Source organism: Rana temporaria, chromosome 1 (genome assembly GCF_905171775.1).
Source record: "Rana temporaria chromosome 1, aRanTem1.1, whole genome shotgun sequence".
NCBI lineage: Eukaryota > Metazoa > Chordata > Amphibia > Anura > Ranidae > Rana > Rana temporaria.
In genome coordinates, this window is record NC_053489.1 from 427,290,317 (window position 1) to 427,313,324 (window position 23,008).

The 23,008-nt window shown below is 43.0% G+C and overlaps 1 protein-coding gene across 2 annotated transcripts in view; it reads right to left on the reverse strand.

Moving 5' to 3' along the window:
* WRN (WRN RecQ like helicase) overlaps positions 1–23,008 on the reverse strand; it is a 257,949-nt gene that overhangs the window by 224,134 nt on the left and 10,807 nt on the right. For both annotated transcript variants that reach the window (XM_040325345.1, XM_040325344.1), the window contains exons 2-6: positions 19,953–20,061; positions 9,764–9,879; positions 6,653–6,798; positions 2,135–2,283; positions 430–579 (exon numbers count right to left, since the gene is read on the reverse strand). In XM_040325345.1, the coding sequence (XP_040181279.1) occupies positions 430–579; positions 2,135–2,283; positions 6,653–6,798; positions 9,764–9,879; positions 19,953–20,033 (642 nt within the window). In that variant the 5' untranslated portion in view covers positions 20,034–20,061. The remainder of the gene's footprint in view (positions 1–429; positions 580–2,134; positions 2,284–6,652; positions 6,799–9,763; positions 9,880–19,952; positions 20,062–23,008) is intronic.

Below are 23,008 nucleotides of genomic sequence, written 5' to 3' on the forward strand. Positions count from 1 at the left end.
GATAAAACTTAAAGCGGTGGTTCACCCTCAATAACAACATTCTAGCATTAAATTAAGCATAGTAGCGCGAGCTACAGTATGCCTTTATTTATTTTTGTTTGCCCCGTACTCACTGTTTAATCCTATAGTGAAGATTCAGACTCCCCGCGGGGAATGGGCATTCCTATCCAGAGGGAAGATGATTGACGGCCGGCTATGGCACGTCACGCTCCCCGAAGATAGCCGGAGTAGGTCTCGGCATATATATATATTTGTAGCTCAGTGGGGGAACTCCTCACTTCCTGCCACGTTGACAACAAAGTTATCATCATAAAAAATTTTTTTTAAAAAGTACCAACCCTTTTTTGGCTAGAAATGCACATTAGTTGTCAGACATTATTACACTTTAAATGACCAATATTAGAACAATTAACCGGTAATGTAACTTACATAAGCATCTGAGGCAGCATAGAGTCTCTGCTCATCACTAAGAGGAAACTTATCCCAGCTACTACAACGAACCGAGTTATCCTTGAGGAGCTGCTTGCTAAAGAGGTGTTTAACCAAGCCATTCAAACTCCACTTTTCTCTGCATTTAAGCTGCACAAACAGAAAAAATTAATCCACACGTTCATCACCAACTATTTTGCTTTACAATTACAGATTTCTATTATAATAATGGAAAATCAATTTTGTGGACAACATTTAGAACAGGGGGCAGCAACCTGTAGATTGTCATTTACCTGGGGATCGTGGTCTGGGCTTGGTGACTCACTATCCTAGGGCCTCAGAGTGCAAGGCAAAGTGCAATGCAGAGGGACTACTAAAGTTGGAGCTGTAGCAAGAGCCACATAAGTCAATGCCTCCTCTGTAGTGCTGGCTCCTGACTCACGATACCAACTGCACTTCACCTCTTATCCCAGCTAGCGGTCCCCAGAGTGGTGCCAGCAGCAGGAAAGAAGATTTTTACGGGTCAGTGTAAAGCAATACCCTGGGCATAATAGTATAGCGCTGATTTCACACTGATGTGCTGCGATCTAACCACGCCACGGGTGCAGTGCAGTGTATTATATTCTGCAGGTTAGGTGCACTTTCTGAAAGGGCACCAAAACTACCGAATGTGGGAGTTTTGGTGCCCTTTCAGAAAGTGCAACTAACCCGCAGGATAAAATAAAAGTCTATGGCAAAGCGCAGCTAACCCAGGAAAGTCTCAGACACACTGCATTGCACCTGCGGTGCAGGTAAACCACAGAACATCAGTGTGAAAGCAGCCTTATTGGGGGCTCAGAACAGTAAGTGTTCATTTATATATGCAGTTTGGGGATCGGTAAAACCCCATAGTTAAGATGTGTTTATCATCCCCACCCCAACCGCACCCCTTTAGCTGCAGTGGCCAGGGGTGTACACATGTCGCAGCTACAGCAGGAGTTATACGCCTTGTCATGGTTGGTGGGCACCTGCCCAGTATGACCCATTCAAGTGAATGAGGCCACTGTGCAATTGCCCTGCAACATTGTGAATACAGCAAACAATGGGTTAACACAGGCAGTGTTGTGTTTTCTCACCACCTGCTTTAACCCCTTGGACCCCACAGAAGCATGTAGTTGCGGGGCACTGGCAGAGTGGCCCCATTTAATTGAATGGGTCGTGATTGTCTGGCAGTAGCACCCACCAAAAGCAACAGGTGGCCTAATTCCTGTTGCAGCATGTATACACCTTTGGCTGTTGCCTCAGCAGCTAAAGGGGTTAGGGAATGAGGGGGGTAAAACCACGACTCAACCATAGGGTTTTGCCACCCCTACACCCCCCCCTAATTTTAGGTGTGAATGACCACTAAGGGTGCCGCTACTGAATGCAACTAGGGGCTCATTTACAAGTGCAACAGGCCCTGCTGCTCCCCTAAAGAGCAATCCGAGTGTGTTTGATAGGTGGTATGTTCCTAAAGTAATGAAACATGCCATAAAGGATCATTTGCCCCTATATTGCCACTCTACCCCTCTCTTTCCATTGTGATTATGTCCTAGCTGAACCATTGGTTATCATCTGTTATCCAGTGTACCTTCCAGGAGTATACAGAGCAGCAGGCAGGTAACGCATACATCATTTGGAGGCCGCAAAACAATTTTATATAAAACAAAAAAGTAGCACAACGTACTTTTTCATTGGCCACATCAGTAAGCTCAATAAATCCCTTTAACTTCACATCAGTGTCACTCAGTAGTTTCCATTGATCCCCTTCAATCCCCACACCAACTTTTTTTATAGACTCATCTTCAAGCAGCCTCTTTAGACCTTTAGGAAAACCTGTTCAGAGTAAGAACTAATAGTTATAAACATTATCACATATATCCCAGTCGTCATGTTTCAGAAACAAGAACTAACTACCGTATATTTGTTGACCTTGCAAAAAAAATTAAAAAATATTCAGTTTTAAAATAGAAATGAAAGGCAAAAACATTTGTAAATTTTGTATTTATTTTTTTCTAAATATGTGATCACATAATCTCTGTTCTCAACTTCATAACACATTCACACCGAATGCAGTGGGATGCAGTTGGCTGCACTCCAACTACATAGAGTCCAAAATCAAGGTAATGCTTATGGCATAGTTCACATTATTGCAGTACAGTGTGCTGCAGTAAAAAAGTAAGGCATGCCGCAGATTTTCACAGGGGCAAGCATGCAAAAACGCACTGAAATGCATCACACTACACATAGAAGCCCAGGGTGAGAAAGAAGGAAATGACCTCACAGGGCAAATGCAGATAGAAAATCAAGCCTCAACTGCATGTAAATGCACATTAAAAAAAAAAAAAACGCACATAAAATGCATGCATAAGTGCAAAGAATAAAACACTAAAGGATGAGCTCCGGCATATTCGCACAGCCCACCAGGAAGTCGGCACTGGGCTGCGCTAATCACAGGCAGTAAGATATTGGGAAATGTCTTACTGCTTGTGATTAGCGAACACGCCGGAGCTCATCCTTAAAAAACACGCAGCAGATGTGCAGTTTCTAGTGTGAATGGGCCCTTAGGGGCTTAGAACAGTGGGGGTGGTGACTGCAGGTGGGTGTCAGCAGAAGACAGAGAAACAGCAGTACACTGATCTTCCCAATCATTAGCTGCGCAGGTGGGCATGCCAACACAGTCTTGGCCATTGGAAGACAGGCAGGCTATTCTCCCAGCACAGCCAGAAAACAGACCACTCTGAGATGGGTGATTAGGATGTTCAGTTTTAAAAAAGAAAGAAGAGGGACTGGCAGTATCACCAGATATTTTACACAAATATAGCAATGTAAAGAGAACAGGATACTTTATGTACAACAGACACATATCAGGAATATAAAATGTTGCAGTAATAAAGTTTTCTGCATATATAATAGTATAGCCTCAACAAAATCTATTTACAGTATAGGTAACAAGTTAAACACAGTGTTCACACCACAGGTATAGAACATTCAAGCAAACATCTTATTAAAAAGAATCCAAGATCTCTTTCTGTCGTCCTGGAAAATGTTAAATGCTTGGCTGTAATGTTGACCCTCTATTGCAGGCTGGTGCTCAAAATTTTGGGGGGGCGCAAACAAACTAAAAAAAAAATTAAAAAAATTGCAGCCTCACTGTGCCCCTTAAACCGCAGCCACTGTGCCATACAATTGTTGCCACTGTGCCATGCCATCAAACGCAGCCCCTGTGCCCATAAATTGTTGCCACTGTGCCCATCAATTGTCGCCTCTGTGCCATGTCAAACGCAGCCACTGTGCCATGCCAACAAACGCAGCCACTGTGCCATGCCAACAAACGCAGCCACTGTGCCACCAATTGTTGCCACTGTGCCCATCAATTGTCACCACTGTGCCATGCCAAACGCAGCCACTGTGCCATGTCATTGTCGCCACTGTGCCCATCAATAGTCGCCACTGTGCCCATCAATAGTCGCCACTGTGCCCATCAATAGTCGCCACTGTGCCCATCAATAGTCGCCACTGTGCCCATCAATAGTCGCCACTGTGCCATGCCATTGTCGCCACTATTCCATGCCAAGCGCAGCCACTGTGCCATGCCAACAAACGCAGCCACTGTGCCATCAATTGTCGCCACTGTGCCCATCAATAGTCGCCACTGTGCCATGCCATTGTCGCCACTATTCCATGCCAAAGAAGCCACTGTGCCACCAATTGTCGCCACTGTGCCATGCCATTGTCGCCACTGTGCCATGTTAAACACAGCCACTGTGCCATCAATTATCACCACTGTGCCATGCCAAACGCAGCCACTGTGCCATGCCATTGTCGCCACTGTGCCCATCAATTGTCGCCACTGTGCCATGCCATACACAGCCACTGTGCCCATCAATTGTTACCATTGTGCCCATCAATTGCAACCCCCCCCCCTCCCGCCTGGCACTTACCTTTCTCGGTCAGCCATCCTCGGATCTTGCTCTACGATCCCTCGAAGTAGTCCCGCCCTCGATGACGCTTCAGACAATCAGGTTGAACCTGATTGGCTGAGACGCCTGTCAGTGTTAAACAAGGAACGCACACCCCCTGCGTCCCCTGGTTAACTATTTGGAAGCCGATTACAGACCTCAGGCTGTAATCGGAAAGCCTATCAGAGCCAACACTTCCAAAGCCAACCAGCTGCCGTTATTCAGATGGCCGCCGCTCAACAGTGGGTCAGCCATCGGAATAGTGGGCACTGGCGACGATACATAGATTTATGAAATGCATGAATCTATGTATCTTTTTTAGTGGCGGTGCAGGAGCGAGAGGGGGCGGTGCTCCTGCGCCCTCTATGGACGCACTGCCACTGCTCTATTGTTTTATTAGATTGAATCAAGTAAGAAATCAGAAATGTCTCCAGCATTTTATATTCTTGAGTCAGTGACTCAAAATGGTTGATTTATTAAGCCTGGAGAGTGCAAAATCTGGTGCAGCTCTGCATAGAAACCAATCAGCTTCCAGGTTTTTTTTGTCAAGCCTACTCGAACAAGTTGAATTTTGGAACCAGATTTTGCATTCTCTAGTTTTAGTAAATCAATCCCCTAGCATTTAGTCGAACTGGTAAGCATAACTAGCATTTTCAAGTGGTCAGCGATGGCAGCCCCTGTACTTCTTTTATGATTGTTACTTGAAGCACTAAACCAAATCAAAGAAACTGCTGCAGGTATAAAATTCAGGCACCTAGAGCTGCCTGCACATGCTTGTAGCAGCCTCCAGGGCTCTGCCTTTAGTATGAACTGCAGGTCCATTCTAACAGGCAAAAAATTTCAGGTAGTTTTAAGCTTGCCCACCACCAGCTGTCCCTAAATCTTTAACCGCCTAGCAATATAATGGGCTGCCTCACGGGACTTAAGGAAAACAAAGGAGACAATTAAGAATTGGGAAGCCTTATCACTACCAGCAAGTGTTTTCAGCTTCATCATTAGGGCATAACAGCCGCGGCAAGGGGGCAGCTGCATGTACATGCTAGCATCACCAGATGCCCACTCTTTATACCACCAGATAGCAGTTTGCTTTGAAGGCCAAGTTCACCTTTACAGAAAAACAATAAAATAAAATGCACATATTGTTGCAGGAAACAAAATGAGCATTTTTTTCTTGCAGGAGCCTGGAAAGCATTGTACCTAAGATTAGTAGATCACGGTTGCAATCTGGGCTCCTGCAGACATGGCCTCTGGCTTTCAGACTATATCTGTCTATGGGCTTTCCGTTTGAAAGCTGGAGGATGTGTAAGTAGGCTACAAGAGTGCTCATCAACACCCCCGCAGTCCATTGAAAACAGTTGGTACTTGTAGTTTATTCAGTCACAGAAATCTGTGAATGAATGGCTCACCTGTATGGGTGGAGCCCTGCACAGGTGACAGCGGGTGCAGGGAGAACCACCTTGGGATGGGGACAGGTTACATGTTCCACCGTAAATACAGGTGGAACATGTAGTACATTGCAAAGGTGAACCCACCTTTTAACATAGTGACCGAGTTGTTTTAAGGTTAAAAAATATATTTTATCTATATAGACAGAGGCACATGTTGTAGAAGAAAGAAACTAATAGCAATGTCCAAGTCTAAGGAATAGAACCGTTAACAGCCCACAGCAAAAAATAATGACAGATTGGTAACCCAGTCAGAAAAACAATTAAAAGATCAACAGCCTTTTGGCCGAAAACTCTGCAGATATGACCTTAGATTGACTGCCTGTGGTCAATAAGCCTTAGAAAGCCATTAGCTGATTCCTGCATAGCAATAAGCTCTGATGGTCACTTATGGCGAAACTGAATACATTTAGCTTGCCCATCCTAAATAAGTGTGCAACCAAAAAAACAGAGAACAGCAGCTTTTATCTGAGGAATCTTACAATGCTATTTTGTTACAGAATACTCATAGTTCATAAAGCTTGTGGTAAAATGACTGTGCAGTATATATATATATATATATATATACATATACACACACATTATATATATATATATATATATATATATATATATATATATATATATATATATATAAGGTTCTTTAAATCATACGTGTTCATATTTTTATCAATTTTTATCAAGTACATAAACATATAAAGAGTAATCTGCTCAGTCCCAATTCCAACCCATTCAGTGAGCAAAACAATAAAAGAGCAATTGGGCCTATATAGTAAGCCAATTTAAAGAATAATATACCTGTCATGCATGAAACATGAAATAAGTAGCATTCCAACTCTGAAAGACACACTTGAATGAGTGAAACCTTTCCGGTTTTCCCTTTAATGTAAACAGGAGGCCATTCAATGTCAAACCCAATTGCTGCTCCATCTGAAAGTTTTTCTCTAAAAAAAGAAAACAAAAAAAAGAAACATGAAAATAAAAAAAAGGGGAAAAAGGAAAATTGAGAACACAGTAAAATTATTTGATTATGTTTTCTCTAAAGATTTGGAGTGGAAAAATGAATTTGAAGGTATGGGAAGCAGATTTATAAGGTGTTTTGAGAAATGCTTGGGTTGGTCCTAAAATGAACACTGTAATACACAGATGCAAGGAGAGCAGGACAAGATCCGATCGGCCTGCAGCATTTACAGTTTCCTAAGCCATCTTGTGTGTGTTAGGTGATCACACACAGTAGACAAAAGGAATCCTACTTGAAGTAGAATTCTAGAGCCCTATATTGTACATGAGTACACCAATGGACAGCTGACAACCATGAAGTCTCAGGGAGAAAGGTTGAGGAGTGAGAGATAAGGCATATAAAGTAAAACAGCTTGTACCCTATGCATAAACAAGCATTTATTCTGTTCAGTGCAGAGGGAGGCCAACTGCAAGTAACTCCATATTTATTTAATTGCAAGATTAAAATTCTACACCAGTACTTACTTTAAACAGTCCTTACAACAGAAATGGCATTACTTCCAGCATTACTCCCACTTGGTATGTTAGTACTGTAAGCCCTGAGATTCAAGAAGGAAAAATTGGGACTTTGAATTAAGCACCTGGGAATAGGTACCTCAATCTCTGTCAATTGCAAAAAAACAAAAAACAAAAAAAAGGGGGGGGGGTGAGTTTGGGATTTTGAATGAGGCACATAAAAGGAAATATATATAAAACAACTTTTTTTTTTAAAACACGTACAAATATCATACACCTTCACTATATAAATGTATACAAATCGTAAGTTGATTGTAAGCTGTAAGCTCTAATAAGCAGGACCCTCTGATTCTTCCTGTATAATAATAATAATAATGTTAATCACCACTCCAGTGACCCAATCAAGGACATTTATATGTAGAGGTATCGGCACGAAATAAAATGACATGAAATAAATTAAGTCATGAACCAATTCTTTATCTCATCTCATTTTATTCCATGCCAATACCTCTACATCAGAATGTCCTTTATTGGGTCACTGGTCTGCTGATTAGCTTACCATTTGTATACATGTATATAGTGGATGTGTATGATATTTATACTTGTCTTAATAAACCTGTTTGATTAAACATTTGTTTCCTTTTCTTGTGCCTCTTTCAAAGTCCCAAACTTCCCCCCTTTTTTTGAGATTCAAAGTTGCCCTGATTTAAAAAAAAATAAAAAAAATAGGGCTTAAACAGCCATACAGTTAAATATAGAAACTGTGATTGTGAAGTAAAATAGCAAAGTGGAGGGGCAGAAGAACCCGAAGATTAAAAAGAGCCCATGGAATCCAGGTAGGTTCACCACATCTGCCTGGGCAGCACAATGAAAATCATCAGAACATCCTCTATCTCGCTCCTGTGAAGAAGAGGTTGGAAGAAGGAGGAAGAACATAGATCAGGATTGCCTACACCTTGATAGAAAATGTGGGAATGTGAAGTGCTGTCCAGGACAGGAAATTCACTGTGCACTATCAAATCCTAGCCCTTGTGCAACAGTGGGAATTACAAAAGGGCAGTTGTACATAAAAGTGCATGGTCACTGAAACACGGGAGAATAGAGAAATGCCCCTAACTTTCCCAAGATAGACAATATTAGGAATGTATCCCAGCTTAACTATAGAACCAAAGAAACTGTTTAACTAGGTGTAACAGGATGTCAAAACACAATACCATACAATAGGGAGTCTTCAGAGATGGGGTCAGATGAACTGATCCCAGTAAGTTAGCAAGGGATCCCCCGATACACTGTGCGGCTTGTGGTAAACGGAACACAGACAATATGTCGATGCGGACTGTAGGTTTATTACAAAAAGAAAACCAATACAGCACGGTAGCTAAGTGGTTAACACTTCCACCTAGGGTCGTCAGTTTGAACCCTGTACGGAGTTTGCATGTTCTCCCTGTGTCTGTGTGAGTTTCCTAGGGGTATTCCAGTTCCTCCCCACTATACAAGAAATTCTTGTATATAGGCTCCTGTCAAAATTTGCCCTAGTATGTGTATGTATGAATGCGAGTTAGGGACCTTAGATTGTAAGCCACTTGAGGGCAGGGAGTGATGTGAATGTAAAAATGTATATCTAGATGTAAAGCTCTGCGTAAATTGACACACACTATACAAGTACCTGTAATGAATAAATGTAACTGAAAAAAATAGATTAAATGTGCTTGTGGGCCAACTAAAGACACTTTGAGGATTTAACATATTCAGCACTGTTGGCTGACTGGAGAGACGTCCATGATTTAACATACATGGCATGAATCTACCAACAGCAACAGAAAATTCTTTCAAGCAGAACAGCTGAAGAAAACATATCCACTCTCGAGGACACTATTAAAAAAAAGAATTCCCCCATGTTAAAGTACCGTATTTATCGGCGTATACCGCGCACTTTTTTGCCCTGAAAATCAGGGCAAAATCGTGGGTGCGTGATATGCGCTGATACCCGCTTCCCGTGCCGAGTTTGAACCACTGCTCCGGCATATACCGAGCGCAGTGCACTCGGGTATAGTCGGGCAGGCTCGGCTCCTCTCGCGGTCATGTCCTGGACGTACAGGACGTGACCGCGAGAGGAGCCGGGCCTGCCCGACTATACCCGAGTGTACTGTGCTCGGTATATGCCAGCGCAGTGGTTCAAACTCAGCGCGGGAAGGGGGGATCGAGCGGGGAGGACACCGCAGAAGGACGCCGGACCAGATGAGGAGGACACCACCGAAGCCACAGACGGACGCTGGACCCGACGAGGCCGATCTAATATTATGAACCTAAAAACCAGAGTTTTACCCAGAAAGCAAGAGTGACAATTTATATCAAAAACATGGCTACTGATTGAACTTGCATTACTAAAATAGAAGCAAGCTAACCATTATAAGCACTGCATTGTATGCTTACCTGATACACTCTGACAAGTAAGAGCAATCATTGGACTCATAACTATAGTAAACAGAACCACTGAATTCCAGGAATGGCAGACTATCCTCCAAAATGTTCTTCTTCCACACAAATTTCTAAGTAACAACAAAAAACAGTATCAATTCACAGTTGCAATGGTAATTGATGTCAAATTTCGATTTTGTTTTAGTCATAGTCTTTTGACTAAAATTCCATTTTAGTTTTAGTCGTATATTATTCATCTGAATGCTTTTTGTTTTTGTCAACCAAAATCAAAAATCGGTTTAGTAAAATTGTAATGCATTATTTAAAGCGGAGGTTCACCCTAAAACAATTATATACGGTTACATCCAGCATACTGCTGACATCTACAGTATGCTGGTATTTTTTTCCCCCGTTGTACTTATAGTTCTTTTCACCCGGCTTCTGGGTTTTCACTGCCCCAGGGAGTAGGCGTTCCTATGAAGATGTGTAGATGATTGACATGCGGGTAAGTCGCGTCACGCGTTCCAAAAATAGACGAACTAGGACTCGGCTTTATATGGCGTCTGATCAGTCAGTTCTACACGGCAGGCGCAGGCGCCGTATAGAACCGAGTCCTAGTTCGTCTATTTTCGTGACGCGCCTTACCCACACGTCAATCAACTACGCCTCTTTATAGGAACGCCTACTCCCCGAGTGAGAACTCGAAGCCTGGTGAAAAAGAACTATAAGACAGTAAGTACAGCGAAAAAAAAATACCAGCATACTGTAGATGTCAGCAGTATGCTGGATGTAATGGTATATAGATGATTTTTAGGGTGAACCTCCGCTTTAAGCATTTCTCTAGAAATTGCAAACTCATTAGAAACTCCTGGAGTAAAAATCTAATAACATGGTATTATTTATGGTATTAAGGTTTGAACATGCACTACAGACACAGATGTAGCTGTTGCGATACATAATCAGGAAGGTTTTTTTTCCCCTGCTGTAGCAAACTGGATCATGCTCTGCTGGGGTTTTTCGCCTTCCTCTGGATCAACTGTGGGTATAGAATTGGGTATATGGGATTGTACGATATTTTTTATTTTATTTATTTTTATGGTTGAACTAGATGAATTTGTGTATTTTTTCAACCTAACTATGTAACCATTTAAATGTCTTTATAAATAAAACCAAGTTTCATAAACTTTTTTTTTTTTTTTTCAAATATTTCTTTATTAGTTTTCATTTCAACATTATTACAAAATAGATACAATCTTCTTACATATACATAAAGAAAAATGTAACATACATTCCCCTTCCCCATTCCACTCGGTCTCAACATGTTCACCTCAACCATCTAACAGTTTTTAGCTTAAGAGATACCCCGGGATACCGGGTTCCTAGTCTTCTCTATGGTACTAACTTCTTATCTAAGCTAAGGGTTGAACAAAAATATTACTCTACAAAGGAGGTCAGGGTCTCCATAATCTATGAAGAGAGCGTGAGAGGGGGCCAAGGGGGGATTATAAAGGAGGGGGAGGAAACACAGAAGAGGAAGGAAAAAGAAAAGAAAGAAGGGGGGGGGGGAGAGATCCCCACGTTAAGACTAAAGTGCCAGTGCCTGTGACCCTTTACCTAAGGGAGAATCTACTTAGTGAATATTTTACACATTTAAAATCCCATGTATGTGGGCGTGACCCAACGGATCTTGCCTCTTTGTTCCAGTTTTACAATTTTTGAGTAGCCCACCCTATAAAGTGACAGTGTGCAAGTGCTATATATCTTACTTAATGTAAAAGGGGGGGAAAAAAAAAAAATCATTATTTTTAAAAGTGTGTAAGTGTTTAGCTTTGGCGTAGGGTAAATAGCTTATTAACAGGGCTAGGCGTACACTCCCAATCCCTCCCCAACTTCAGTGAACTGGGCATGACCTTCTCAGAGGCCTCTTAGGTCCAAGTCTAAATACTTGGGGCCAGATTCACAAAGCAAATGCGCCGACTTAACTCGAGATACGCGGCGTAATTGAAATTTACACGGCGCGTATATTTGCGCCTGATCCTCAAAACGAGATACGCCTTAAAATCCTGTTTTTCCGTCCTACCTAAAATAATTACACCGGCGCTTTTCTGTGCGCAAATTACGCTAGAAACGCCGCTGTTTTGATAGGCAAAGATGCAAATGAGGGAGATAGGGCGATCCACAAAATTAAAGTGTGTGCGCCGTAGATTACGCCCTGTGCGCTTCTCTTAGTTTCAATGTGTAAAGTTACACTTTATAAAAGCAGCCCTAATTTTACACATGCCGTGTAATGGTCAGCTAAAGCAACACCATTAAGGAAGAGCTGAGCACACACACTTGCTGGACTACAATCTGTATGCCAACATGCCAGGGGCATCCATGCGCATAGCTAGACTAGTGACTTTAGTAACCCAGGGTACCCCCTCTTCTGAGGGAACAGCAGTCAGGAGACGCCTCGCAGAATGCATCTTTGCATAGTAAACACACATTAATTATGTCACAATGAGAATGTATAAATGCACACCCACTGTGGTCCCTAGCACAGACATATCACATGCACATCTAATTGGATTAGATCCAAGTACCCCCCCCCCCATTGGTACTTGGGAGCAGTAACGCCACGCCACGGCTCCAATTATGTCACTGTGCATTCATACACCATTCAGGAACCTGGGATCACTTCTCCCTGGTCCTGGGGATCCCTTCTCCACCAAAACTGAGGGTGACACCCTTATTTAATCAGGAATGCCACCCCCCCACATTCACACACAAACCAAATCATAAGTACAGTATACAAAACAAAATCATAAAAATATAAAAAAAAAAAAAAATCAAAAGTACCCCTGCAAATTAATTTTGGCGGCGTTTGCTCCGTCTGGGCTGCCCACGGACACGGGCACGGCCAACTGGAGAATCTTCATGGGGGGGGGTGTTAGCAGGGGAGGGAGTATCTTCATGGAGGGGGGGGTGTTAGCAGGGGAGGGAGTATCTTCATGGGGGGGGGTGTTAGCAGGGGACGGAGTATCTTCATGGGGGGGTGGGTGAGCACGGGAAGGAGGAGCCTCCCCTGGTGTCTGTCCTCCTGCTGGCCTGCCCTCCAAGGCCACTGCTATCCTTGTCAGACAGACAGTGACGGCAGCCGTATTGGCCTGGCCAGCCCGGGTATTGTCCTGGACAGCCCGGGTATTGTCCTGCACAGCCTGGGTCAGGGCAGTCACCTCCTGGGCCACGCCTGTTGTGGCGGTCTTCAGGTCCCACAAACATGTGATGACCGCCAATGAGTTGGTGGCCACATCACCGAGTGACTCCTTCATTACACCCAGGCTGTGCTCCATCTGGGTCAGAGTGACTTTAATCTGACCCAGAGTGCGGGTCTGCCGGGCATTGACCTTCTGAAGACTGTCCGGCAGACGCTCGGCCACCCCCCTGGTCTCATGGGTCGACATCCTGCCTGCCCCTGAGGCTTGTGGCCTGGGAGGAGGGGGGAGAGTGACCCTTGTGAGTTGCGGCCTGTTGGGGGAGGAGTGGGAGGGGCTATCCCTGATGGTGGCCTGACTGCTGCCAGCCTCTGGGGTAGGCTCTGGGGTAGCCTCAAGGGTATCCTCAAAGGTCATCATATCAGAGGCCAAAAGGACTTCCCGGCCAATTTGAAGATCTTCTTCCTCCACCCCCTCATCCTCCTCCCCCTCATCCTCCTCATGAGGGGAGGTTTGGCCACTCCCCTCCCCTGGGGAATCCTCAGCAGCCTCTTGTCCTTGGGGTGGTGCAGCAGCCTGGCCTGATGGGCCAGCAACCTCCTGGCCTGATATCTCCTGGTCATCTGTGGAGGACACAAAACAATCACAGGTTTGAGGATCCACACACTTGGCACATCTTCCCTTCCCCCACCCACACATGCTAATCACCAGATAGAAAAACCAAAAACTTACCTGGCCCCACAGGAACACCTGTCTGATACCCACGCAGGCCCACCACCTGCTCTGGCTGGAAACACCGGGCCACTGCCCATTCCTCCTCACTCAGACGGATGGGGCAGGGTCCCCCTCCTCCAGTGCCCCTGGTATGGGCAGTGATCTTAGCCATCTTGTTCCGGACCACGCTCTTCAGATCATTTATCTTTTTTTGTATGCCAGCGGGGGTCCTCGTCTCCCCCCCCCGCCGCATTGATCTGATCCGTAACCTTTTTTAATATCGCCTTCCTCTGGGCCGGGGAGGTGTTCCGGCTATCAGGCCCATGTAAATAGCGCCCATATAGGACGATGGACCTAGCAAGGATTTGCTTCTCAACCTGATTAAAATTGAGCTTCCTGCGCTTGGGTGCCATCACAGACACCACTCAGCAACAAGAAACTCACAGGACAAACAAACAAAAATACACACACAAAAAACAAGAACACTCACAGAAGAAACACACAAAAAGCAAAAACACACAAGCAGACAGCTACTACAAATTCAAAAACAAAACACGCAAAAAACAAACGCAAAATACAATCAGAAAAAAACAAACACAATATACAATCAAAAAAAAAACACACTCAGAAAAAAACAAACAGAAAATACACTTAGCAGAAACAAACACCAACTACTATCTAATACTCCTCCAAAACTTCTCTATCACACACAACTCACCAACAAACACCGACAAACATTCAGAGCAGAAGCAACTTGCTTTAGGAAGGGTAACACAGGGAAATACTTTTGCAAGGGAAGTGTGTTTGACTGGGGCTATTTATACACAGGGCGATCCTCAAACTAAGTACGCTTGGCCTTTTACCTATCTCACTGATTGCGCCGAGCAAAGTTCTGCACATGCCCAGTGAGCAGCAGATTCGTGCGCGCATGCGCAGTACGGCCGGCCCTTCATTTGCATGGGGTCACGGCTCATTACAATGAAGCACGCCCACTTCCTTCCCACTTGCAATAACCCCGCCTTACGCCTCGGAATTTAAGTTACGCAAGCGCAATTTTGTGCGCAAATGCGCTGTGGATACGGCAATTACGACACCAACTTAGGGCGCCGTAACTTAAATGACATACGTTTTGAGTAACTTAATTTGCGGCGCTGGCTGTGGATCTGGCCCTTGGAGTGTAAGAACTCTAAAAGGTTTTTGAATAATAAAAAAAAAAAATACAAATTTTTAAACATGTGTAAGTGTTAGACTATTTACCCTATGCCAAAGCTAATTAACGAGGCTAGGCGTATAATCCCAATCCCTCCCCAGCTTGTGTGAACTGGACATGACCTTCTCAGAGGCCTCTTAGGTCCAAGTCTAAATACTTGAAGTGTAAAAACTCTAAAAAGGTGCATGTGCATAATAAAAAAAAAAAAAAAAAAAAACATGTGTTCTCTCCTCCACCCCACCCCCCCTATTGGCCTAAATTGTTAATAAAAATTTCTGTTCTCCTAAACTCTCTCCAGCTTCCCCAGATCTCCTCATGTCTTGCTCTACATTCATTTTGGATTGACAATAGTTCCTCCATATCTCCCATCCTGTCCACCTCCCTAATCCAATCCCCCACTGATGGGGCTTTATCTTCCTTCCATTTTTTAAGTATTACTGCCTTTGCTCCATTCATTAAGTTAGGGGCCAGTGACATTCTGTATTTTTTCCTTGGGGGTCCTCATACAGTGGAACAGACAGGCCCAAGGGTCGCTTTTCACCTCTATCCCGCTAATCTTTTTTATCAGACCTAAGACCTCTTTCCAGAATATCTGTATCCGAGGGCACTGCCACCAGATGTGGGCGCGAGTTCCCTCTTGTCCACAGCCTCGCCAGCATAAGGGTGACGTTTCTCCGTCTATTCTGTGAAGTCTTGGTGGGACAAAATACCATCTGGTCAAAAGCTTATAATTCATCTCTTTTGTTTTAGTATCTATAGAAGAAGAGTGGACATAATCCAAAACCTGTCTCTTCTTATCTTCCGGTAAATTTATTTTTAGTTCCACTTCCCAGGCCCTTACAGACTTGGGCATCTCTAACCCTCTCGCCGCCAGTAGTATACTGTATATGTTTGAAATCCCTTGTCTACCCCTGCCCCTCCGTTCTACTCGTCCAATGCCCGTAGGGGCTTTGGTAGAGATTGGACAAAGTGCTGGACTTGTCTATACCTCCAACCAATCGCCTTCCCTGGCTCCAAACCTTTCTTGTAGATCTATCAGGGGACTCAGAGTATCTCCCTTCATTACATCTTTTAATTTCAATGTGTCTGTCATAGGCAAAGACAAGTCCCGCTTCAAGGCAGCGTTAAAAAGATCACAAAGTACATCCCCCAGTTCTTCATCTTTAACTTCCTCGGGAAGCCCTTTAATCCGAAGGTTTCTCCTCCTGCTGCGATTTTCTTGGTCCTCTAATTTATATCGGGCATTTCTTATCTCTATCCAGTCCATATCAGCTCTCTCTCTTAGTTCTGATATTGCATTTTTTATGTTCTTCTAGTTGTTCTTCTATCCCTTCAACTCTTTGTAAAACATTATGTATATCTTTCCTTGTTGCTCCCATCTCCCCTTTAAATAGTCCGCTCCAGGCGGCAGATCATATCAATCATGTCGGCCATGTCTTGCTTTGTGGGGGGGGGAGTTGTAGGTCTTCAGGGGGTATTAACCTTTGTTTGTGTCTCTCGGGGGTACTAGTAGTATTAGAGAGATCGAACGGTGGTCTGCTGATGTAAACAAGGCGGACCGCCATTCTCTAAGAGATGAACACAGTGATCTTGTGTTCCTGCTACACAGGAACACGGATCTCTTTGTTACTCTACTGAGTTCATCCCCCACACAGTTAGAAAGCAATACCTAAAGACACACTTAACCCTTTGATCACTCCTGGTGTTGACCCCTTCCATGTCAGTGTCATTAGTGCATATTTTTAGCACGGATTACTGTAGTAATGTCACCGGTTCCCAAAGTTAGTTAGGTGTCCAATTTTCCACTGCAATATCGCAGTCCCACTATTGTCGCCAATTGTCACAAGTCGCTGATCTACACCATTACTATTAAAAAAAAAAACAAGTAAATAAAAACTCCATAAATCTATCCCTTAGTTTGTAGATGCTATAACTTTTGCACAAACCAATCAATATACGTTTATTGGGATTTTGTTTACCAAAGTGTGTAGCAGAATACATATTGGCCTAAACCAGGGGTCTCAAACTCAAATTACCTGAGGGCCACAAGACAAGTTTTCATATGCCATGGGGGGCCGCATGCAAACTTTCAAACTTCAAAAACAACAGTACTGGTGTCAGCGAACACATTATTAACCCCCAGCACTGGTGTCAGCGAGCGCATTATTACCACCAGCACTGGTGTAAGTCAGGGTTTGACAAATTTGCTTGGAATCTAGGAGCCAGCTAAAAAAGTTAGGAGCCAGAAAACGCACCCCGTCCCGACGAGCTTGCGCGCAGAAGCGAACACATACGTGAGCAGCGCCCGCATATGTAAACGGTGTTCAAACCACACATGTAAGGTATCGCCGCGAATGGTAGAGTGAGAGCAATAATTCTAGCTCCTCAGTAACTTAAAAACATGCAACCTGTAGATTTTTTTAAACCTCGCCTATGAAGATTTTAAAGGGTAAAAAAGTTTGTCGGCATTCCACAAGCGGACACAATTTTGAAGCGTGACATGTTGGGTATGAATTTACTCGGCGTAACATTATCTTTCATAATATTAAAAAAAAATGGGGATAACTTTACTGTTGTCTTATTTTTTAATTAAAAAAAGTGTAATTTTTTCCCAAAAAAGTGCGCTTGTAAGACCGCTGCGCAAATACGGCGTAACAGAAAGTATTGCAACGATCGCCATTTTATTCTCTAGGGTGTTAGGATAAAAAATATATATAATGTTTGGGGGTTCTAATTAGAGGGAAGAATATGGCAGTGAAAATAGTGTAAAATTACATTAGAATTGCTGTTTAACTTGTAATGCTTAACTTGTAATACCAACGGCCACCACCAGATGGCGCCAGCTCACATCTGGTGGTAATAACTTGTAATACCAACGGCTCACCACCAGATGGCGCCAGCTCAAAAAATGTTTTTTTTTTTTTTGCTCCCCTCACTTCCACCCTGCCTGGGGGCCATTTATAACTGGTCCGCGGGCCGCAAATGGCCCGCGGGCCGGTACTTTGAGACCACTGGCCTAAACTGATAAAGAAATTATATCTTTTTAATGGATATGTTTTATAAACAGAAAGTAAAAAAATATATTTTTTTTGCGCAAAAAATAAAAACCTGCAGAGGTGAACAAATACCACCAAAAGAAAGCTCTATTTGTGGGGAAAAAAAGTAGAATGTTATTTGGGTACAACGTCTCACGACAGCGCAGTTGTCAGTTAAAGTAACGCAGTGCCGTATGCCAAAAAATGGCCTGGTCATTAAGGGAGTAAAACCTCCCAGGGCTGAATATATTATCCAATATAAAATTATTATTTTTTTTTTTAAGAAAACCAGCTTAGTAGATGCCCCCTACCTATTCTTATTTGGTAGTGCAGTGTTCATTTGGATATCAAATTTCGATTAGTCATAGTTTTAGTCATATTCTTTTGACTAAAAAGGCATTTTAGTTTTAGTCATATTTTAGTCATCTGAATCATTTTAATTTTTTTTTTGTATTTTAGTAGCCTAAAATAGTGTTAACCAGTTCCCGACCCCCGCATGTACATATACGTCCACAATATGGCACGTACAGGCACATGGGCGTACACGTACGTCCTCGCCTATTAGCGGGTGGGGGGTCCGATCGGGGAGCGATCCGGGACCACGGCGCGGCTATTTGTTTATAGCCGCTCCGTCGCGATCGCTCCCCGGAGCTGAAGAACGGGGAGAGCCGTATGTAAACACGGCTTCCCCGTCCTTCACTATGGCGGCGCATCGATCGCGTCATTCCCTTTATAGGGAAGACACGATCGATGACGTCATTCCTACAGCCACACCCCCCTACAGTTGTAAACACATACTAAGTGCACCCTAACTCCTACAGCGCCCCCTGTGGTTAACTCCCAAACTGCAACTGTCATTTTCACAATAAAGAATGCAATTTAAATGCATTTTTTGCTGTGAAAATGACAATGGTCCCAAAAATGTGTCAAAATTGTCCGAAGTGTCCGCCATAATGTCGCAGTCACGAAAAAAATTGCTGATCGCCGCCATTAGTAGTAAAAAAAATAAAATTAATAAAAATGCAATAAAACTATCCCCTATTTTGCAAACACTATAAATTTTGCGCAAACCAATCGATAAACGGTTATTGCGATTTTTTTTACTAAAAATAGGTAGAAGAATACGTATCGGGCTAAACTGAGGAAAAAAAATGTTTTTATATATGTTTTTGGGGGATATTTATTACAGCAAAAAGTAAAAAATATTGCATTTTTTTCAAAATTGTCGCTCTATTTTTGTTTATAGCGCAAAAACTAAAAACCGCAGATGTGATCAAATACCACCAAAATAAAGCTCTATTTGTGGGGGGGAAAGGACGCCAATTTTGTTTGGGAGCCACGTCGCACGACCGCGCAATTGTCTGTTAAAGCGACGCAGTCCCGAACTGTAAAAACACCTTGGGTCTTTAGGCTGCCTTAAAGGTCCGGGGCTTAACTGGTTAATTAAGTCAACAAAAATATTTTTGTTGACAAAGTTAACAATGCTATACAACCTATAATGTAGCTGCTGGGTAAAAAGTGAAAGTTTATACGATAAAACGTCACTTGAGCAAGGGCTGAGTTTGTTGGCGCTACCGATATACCAGATGGTGGCACTGAGCAACAGTCTTGGGTTTTTGGATGTCTACACAAGAGAGGCTTTATCAGGTAAATAATAAGGTAAATGCATTAAGGCCGCTTCTGAAATAAATATTCTGGCAAGAGGTTCACTTTAAGAAATTCCTCTCCTGGGATTCATGGTTATTGTAAACTTCATCCCAACAGATGTTACATTTTTAGGCTGTGGTGTAAGGTTCCTTGCACACAGCATCATCTATCTTAAAAATGATGCCTTGACAATAGTGGCTTAATAAATATTCCTGTGTATGGGCCGGTGACATGGGCTTATGGGGCAGTACAGGAATCAAGAAGGAAGGCACTTATGTTTCACACAATGGATTGTAGTACAAGAATATCAGCCACTTTCTGGTATGTACTGGTACATACTATTTGAAAACATTTTGTGGCTAAAAATGCCTCTAAAAAAGAATTGTGAATGAATTCCCACTTGCCTTTTTTACTTCACTAGGGCCACTTGCATCCTTGTCAGACATCCAGCTGGGAAGCTTTCTTTGGTCTCCGCTCATTTTCATAGAAACACAAAGTAAAAGAAACAAACACCTGCAAAAATAATGGTTTATGAAACATAAACATGGCATTAAACCAAAAACGTATTATATTGCAGCTTACCAATTATTAAAGCGGTAGTAAACCACAACAAAACACCCAAACATTCTTTCCCCTAGCACACTAGGAATGACCTACCTCAAAATGAAGCTCTCCAGCAGCGCACTGTCACTGCTGGTAGGGCTTCCATCTTCCCCAGGTCTTCCTTTTGGGTTCCTGAGCTCTGACCATTATAATAGCCAAGCTGCGATGATTTCACTCCTGTGCATGCAGGCGGGAAGCTACACCTCCGGCACAGCTCTCTCAATGAATAGTATGCCGCCCAATGACAGAGCAGTGCACATGCGCCATGATGTCACCAGCTGCTGCTAAAGTAAATATCTTCTAAACCATGTACATTAAGGAGATTTACTGTACCCGCAGGTAACCCTTATTATAGGCTTATCTGTAGGTATAAATCAATAAAAGGCCTTAATCATTGCATCAACCCCTTTACGCCGACTGTATGCAAATATGCAGCTCCACTGGTCTGGCCTTTTTTCCCTGGGGCCGCATATTTGCGTATCTCCCTTTGCGCTGGGAGCGTGCCACATGGCGCGCTCCCAGCACAGAGGCCGGGGTCTCACCAAAAGCCCCATTTTAACGATCGGGACCCAGAACATCCGATTCTGGGTCACCTGATCGCTGTGATAGCCTGTGTTTTCTGATAATAATAAAAAAAAAAAAAAAAAGAAGAAAAAAATACCTAGATCAAAATAAAAAATAAAAATCAGGGAAATATCTATTACCATTTACCACCAAAAGAAAGCCCAATTTATCCTGAAAAACACAAGGTTTAATCCACCTGGATGCACAAAGTAGTTGTGATGATGTCAAAGTTGCAAAATTGGGCTTAGGCATTAAAATATGTTTTACCCCTAGGCACAAAGGGGTTTATTGTGTTTTTAAGGATTCCCCCGCCCATTTCCCCTGGAGATCTGGCTAGTAACACACCTCCTGTATTAGAGCACCTTGAGCAATGTCAGGCCTGGAGAAGGGAAGTGTTAGTGTATCTAAATCTGCTACGGTAGTACATCTAACAAATTGAAGACAAACTCCAGCGCACACTGCAGTTACAGTAACTGTTCTTTCTTTTGCAATAAAAAGGTTCTATGTGAATAAATAAAAGCTGATTATTGTAGGCACCCCTGTCAATGGTAATCATTCGTCGCAGGAGAACTTGTGTTTTTGAAAAATTACTGACCGATGTACTGGCTGGATCACCAGATGAAAATAAAATAAAAAAAATAAAAAGCCTAAAATTATTGCAGCCATCACATCTAAGAATGGATAAGGTGCAATAGAATAAGTAAGTTGATATTCACTCAATCTCTTTAACTACTTGCAAACCGTCCACAACAGATATACTGCATCACAGCGGCCGCTCTGTGCAGGATCACGTACCAAGTATGTGATCTGCGTGCCCCTGCTGCCTTGGCTGTGCTGTGATTCCCTGCAACACAAACCAATTAGCGGGTGCCAGCTGCTGATTGGTTGACAGCACCCACCAATTGCATCCAGTAATTACCGAAGAGAGCCCCGTGTATGCAACATCTGACAGCAGTAATGTGCTGTTTTTTTCCTTGTAAAGCAGGAAGTAAAAACAGCACACAGCACATACATTAACACATGTTGGTCACACATATAACCCCTTGATTGCCCTAGATCAGGGGTAGGCAACCTTTTGAGCACAGTGTGCCGAAAAATGTTTTCAAAGAAATTGAGCGTGCCGATTTCATAACAAAAAAAATTCTACTTTACACTCCCAATCCGAAAGGATTTTTATAAAGTAAATGCTGTAAACGACTTGAGTGAGGGCCAGTTCACACCATAGAAATGCAGTCCGGATGCGTTCCTGATTATTATTATTATTATACAGGATTTATATAGCGCCAACAGTTTGCGCAGCGCTTATGCTTTTCTGCATGCACGTTTTTGACTTTTAAATGCGTTCCAGTGCGGTTTTGACGGGTCATTGGTGCAGTCCAGTGCATTTTTCCCCCCTTCCTTTTCTTAACCTTAATTAAGGACATGTGTGTTCCAGTGTGTTCCGATGCATTCCAGTTTGTTTTTGATGCTTTTTACAGCATTCCAGTACAGTCCAGTGCAGGAAAAATGCAGCATGTTCTACTTTTATTTCTGAAACTGCAAGCACTGGTGTGAACTATGCCATTAAAAACCATATTACCTACTTTCCATGTGTTTTTGGTGCAAAAAAAAAAAAAAAAAACACTGAACTGCATGTGGTGTGAACTGGCTCAAATAGTGAGAAGTTAACATCCTGCACTCTCACGCCTCAGATCAGCCCCAATTCATGGACCTTCACACCTCAGATCACTGTACAACCCTCTGCCCCACCACTGTAACCCCCTGCACATATATGAATGGTACTCATTGGAAATCATAGGGTACGACTTGGAAGTTGCATGACAAGTGACAGGACAAGTGTGAAAGAGGCCTTGTGTGATGCACAAGCCTAAACCACTTCAGCCCCGGAAGGATTTACCCCCTTAATGACCAGGACATTTTCTTGCGAAAGGACACTGCGTCGCTTTAACTGACAATTGCGCAGTTGTGCGACATTGTACCCAAACAAAACTGATGCTCTTTTTTCCCCACAAGTAGAGTGTTTTTTATGGTAGCATTTGATAACCTCTGCGGTTTTAATTGTTTGTGCTATAAACAAAAAAAGACTGTAAATTTTGAGAAAAAAAAATAAAAAAAAAACACAACTTTTTACTTTCTGCTATAATACATATCCAAAGAAAAAAAAATTATATTATATAATACTGCCGCAGTATATGTGCAGTGGGCGATCCGGAAGTGCTTAAAGTAAACAAAAAAGTAATTTACTTTCTAAGCCAAATCCTCCTGCAAGCGGAACTAAGCTCTCTAAATCAAC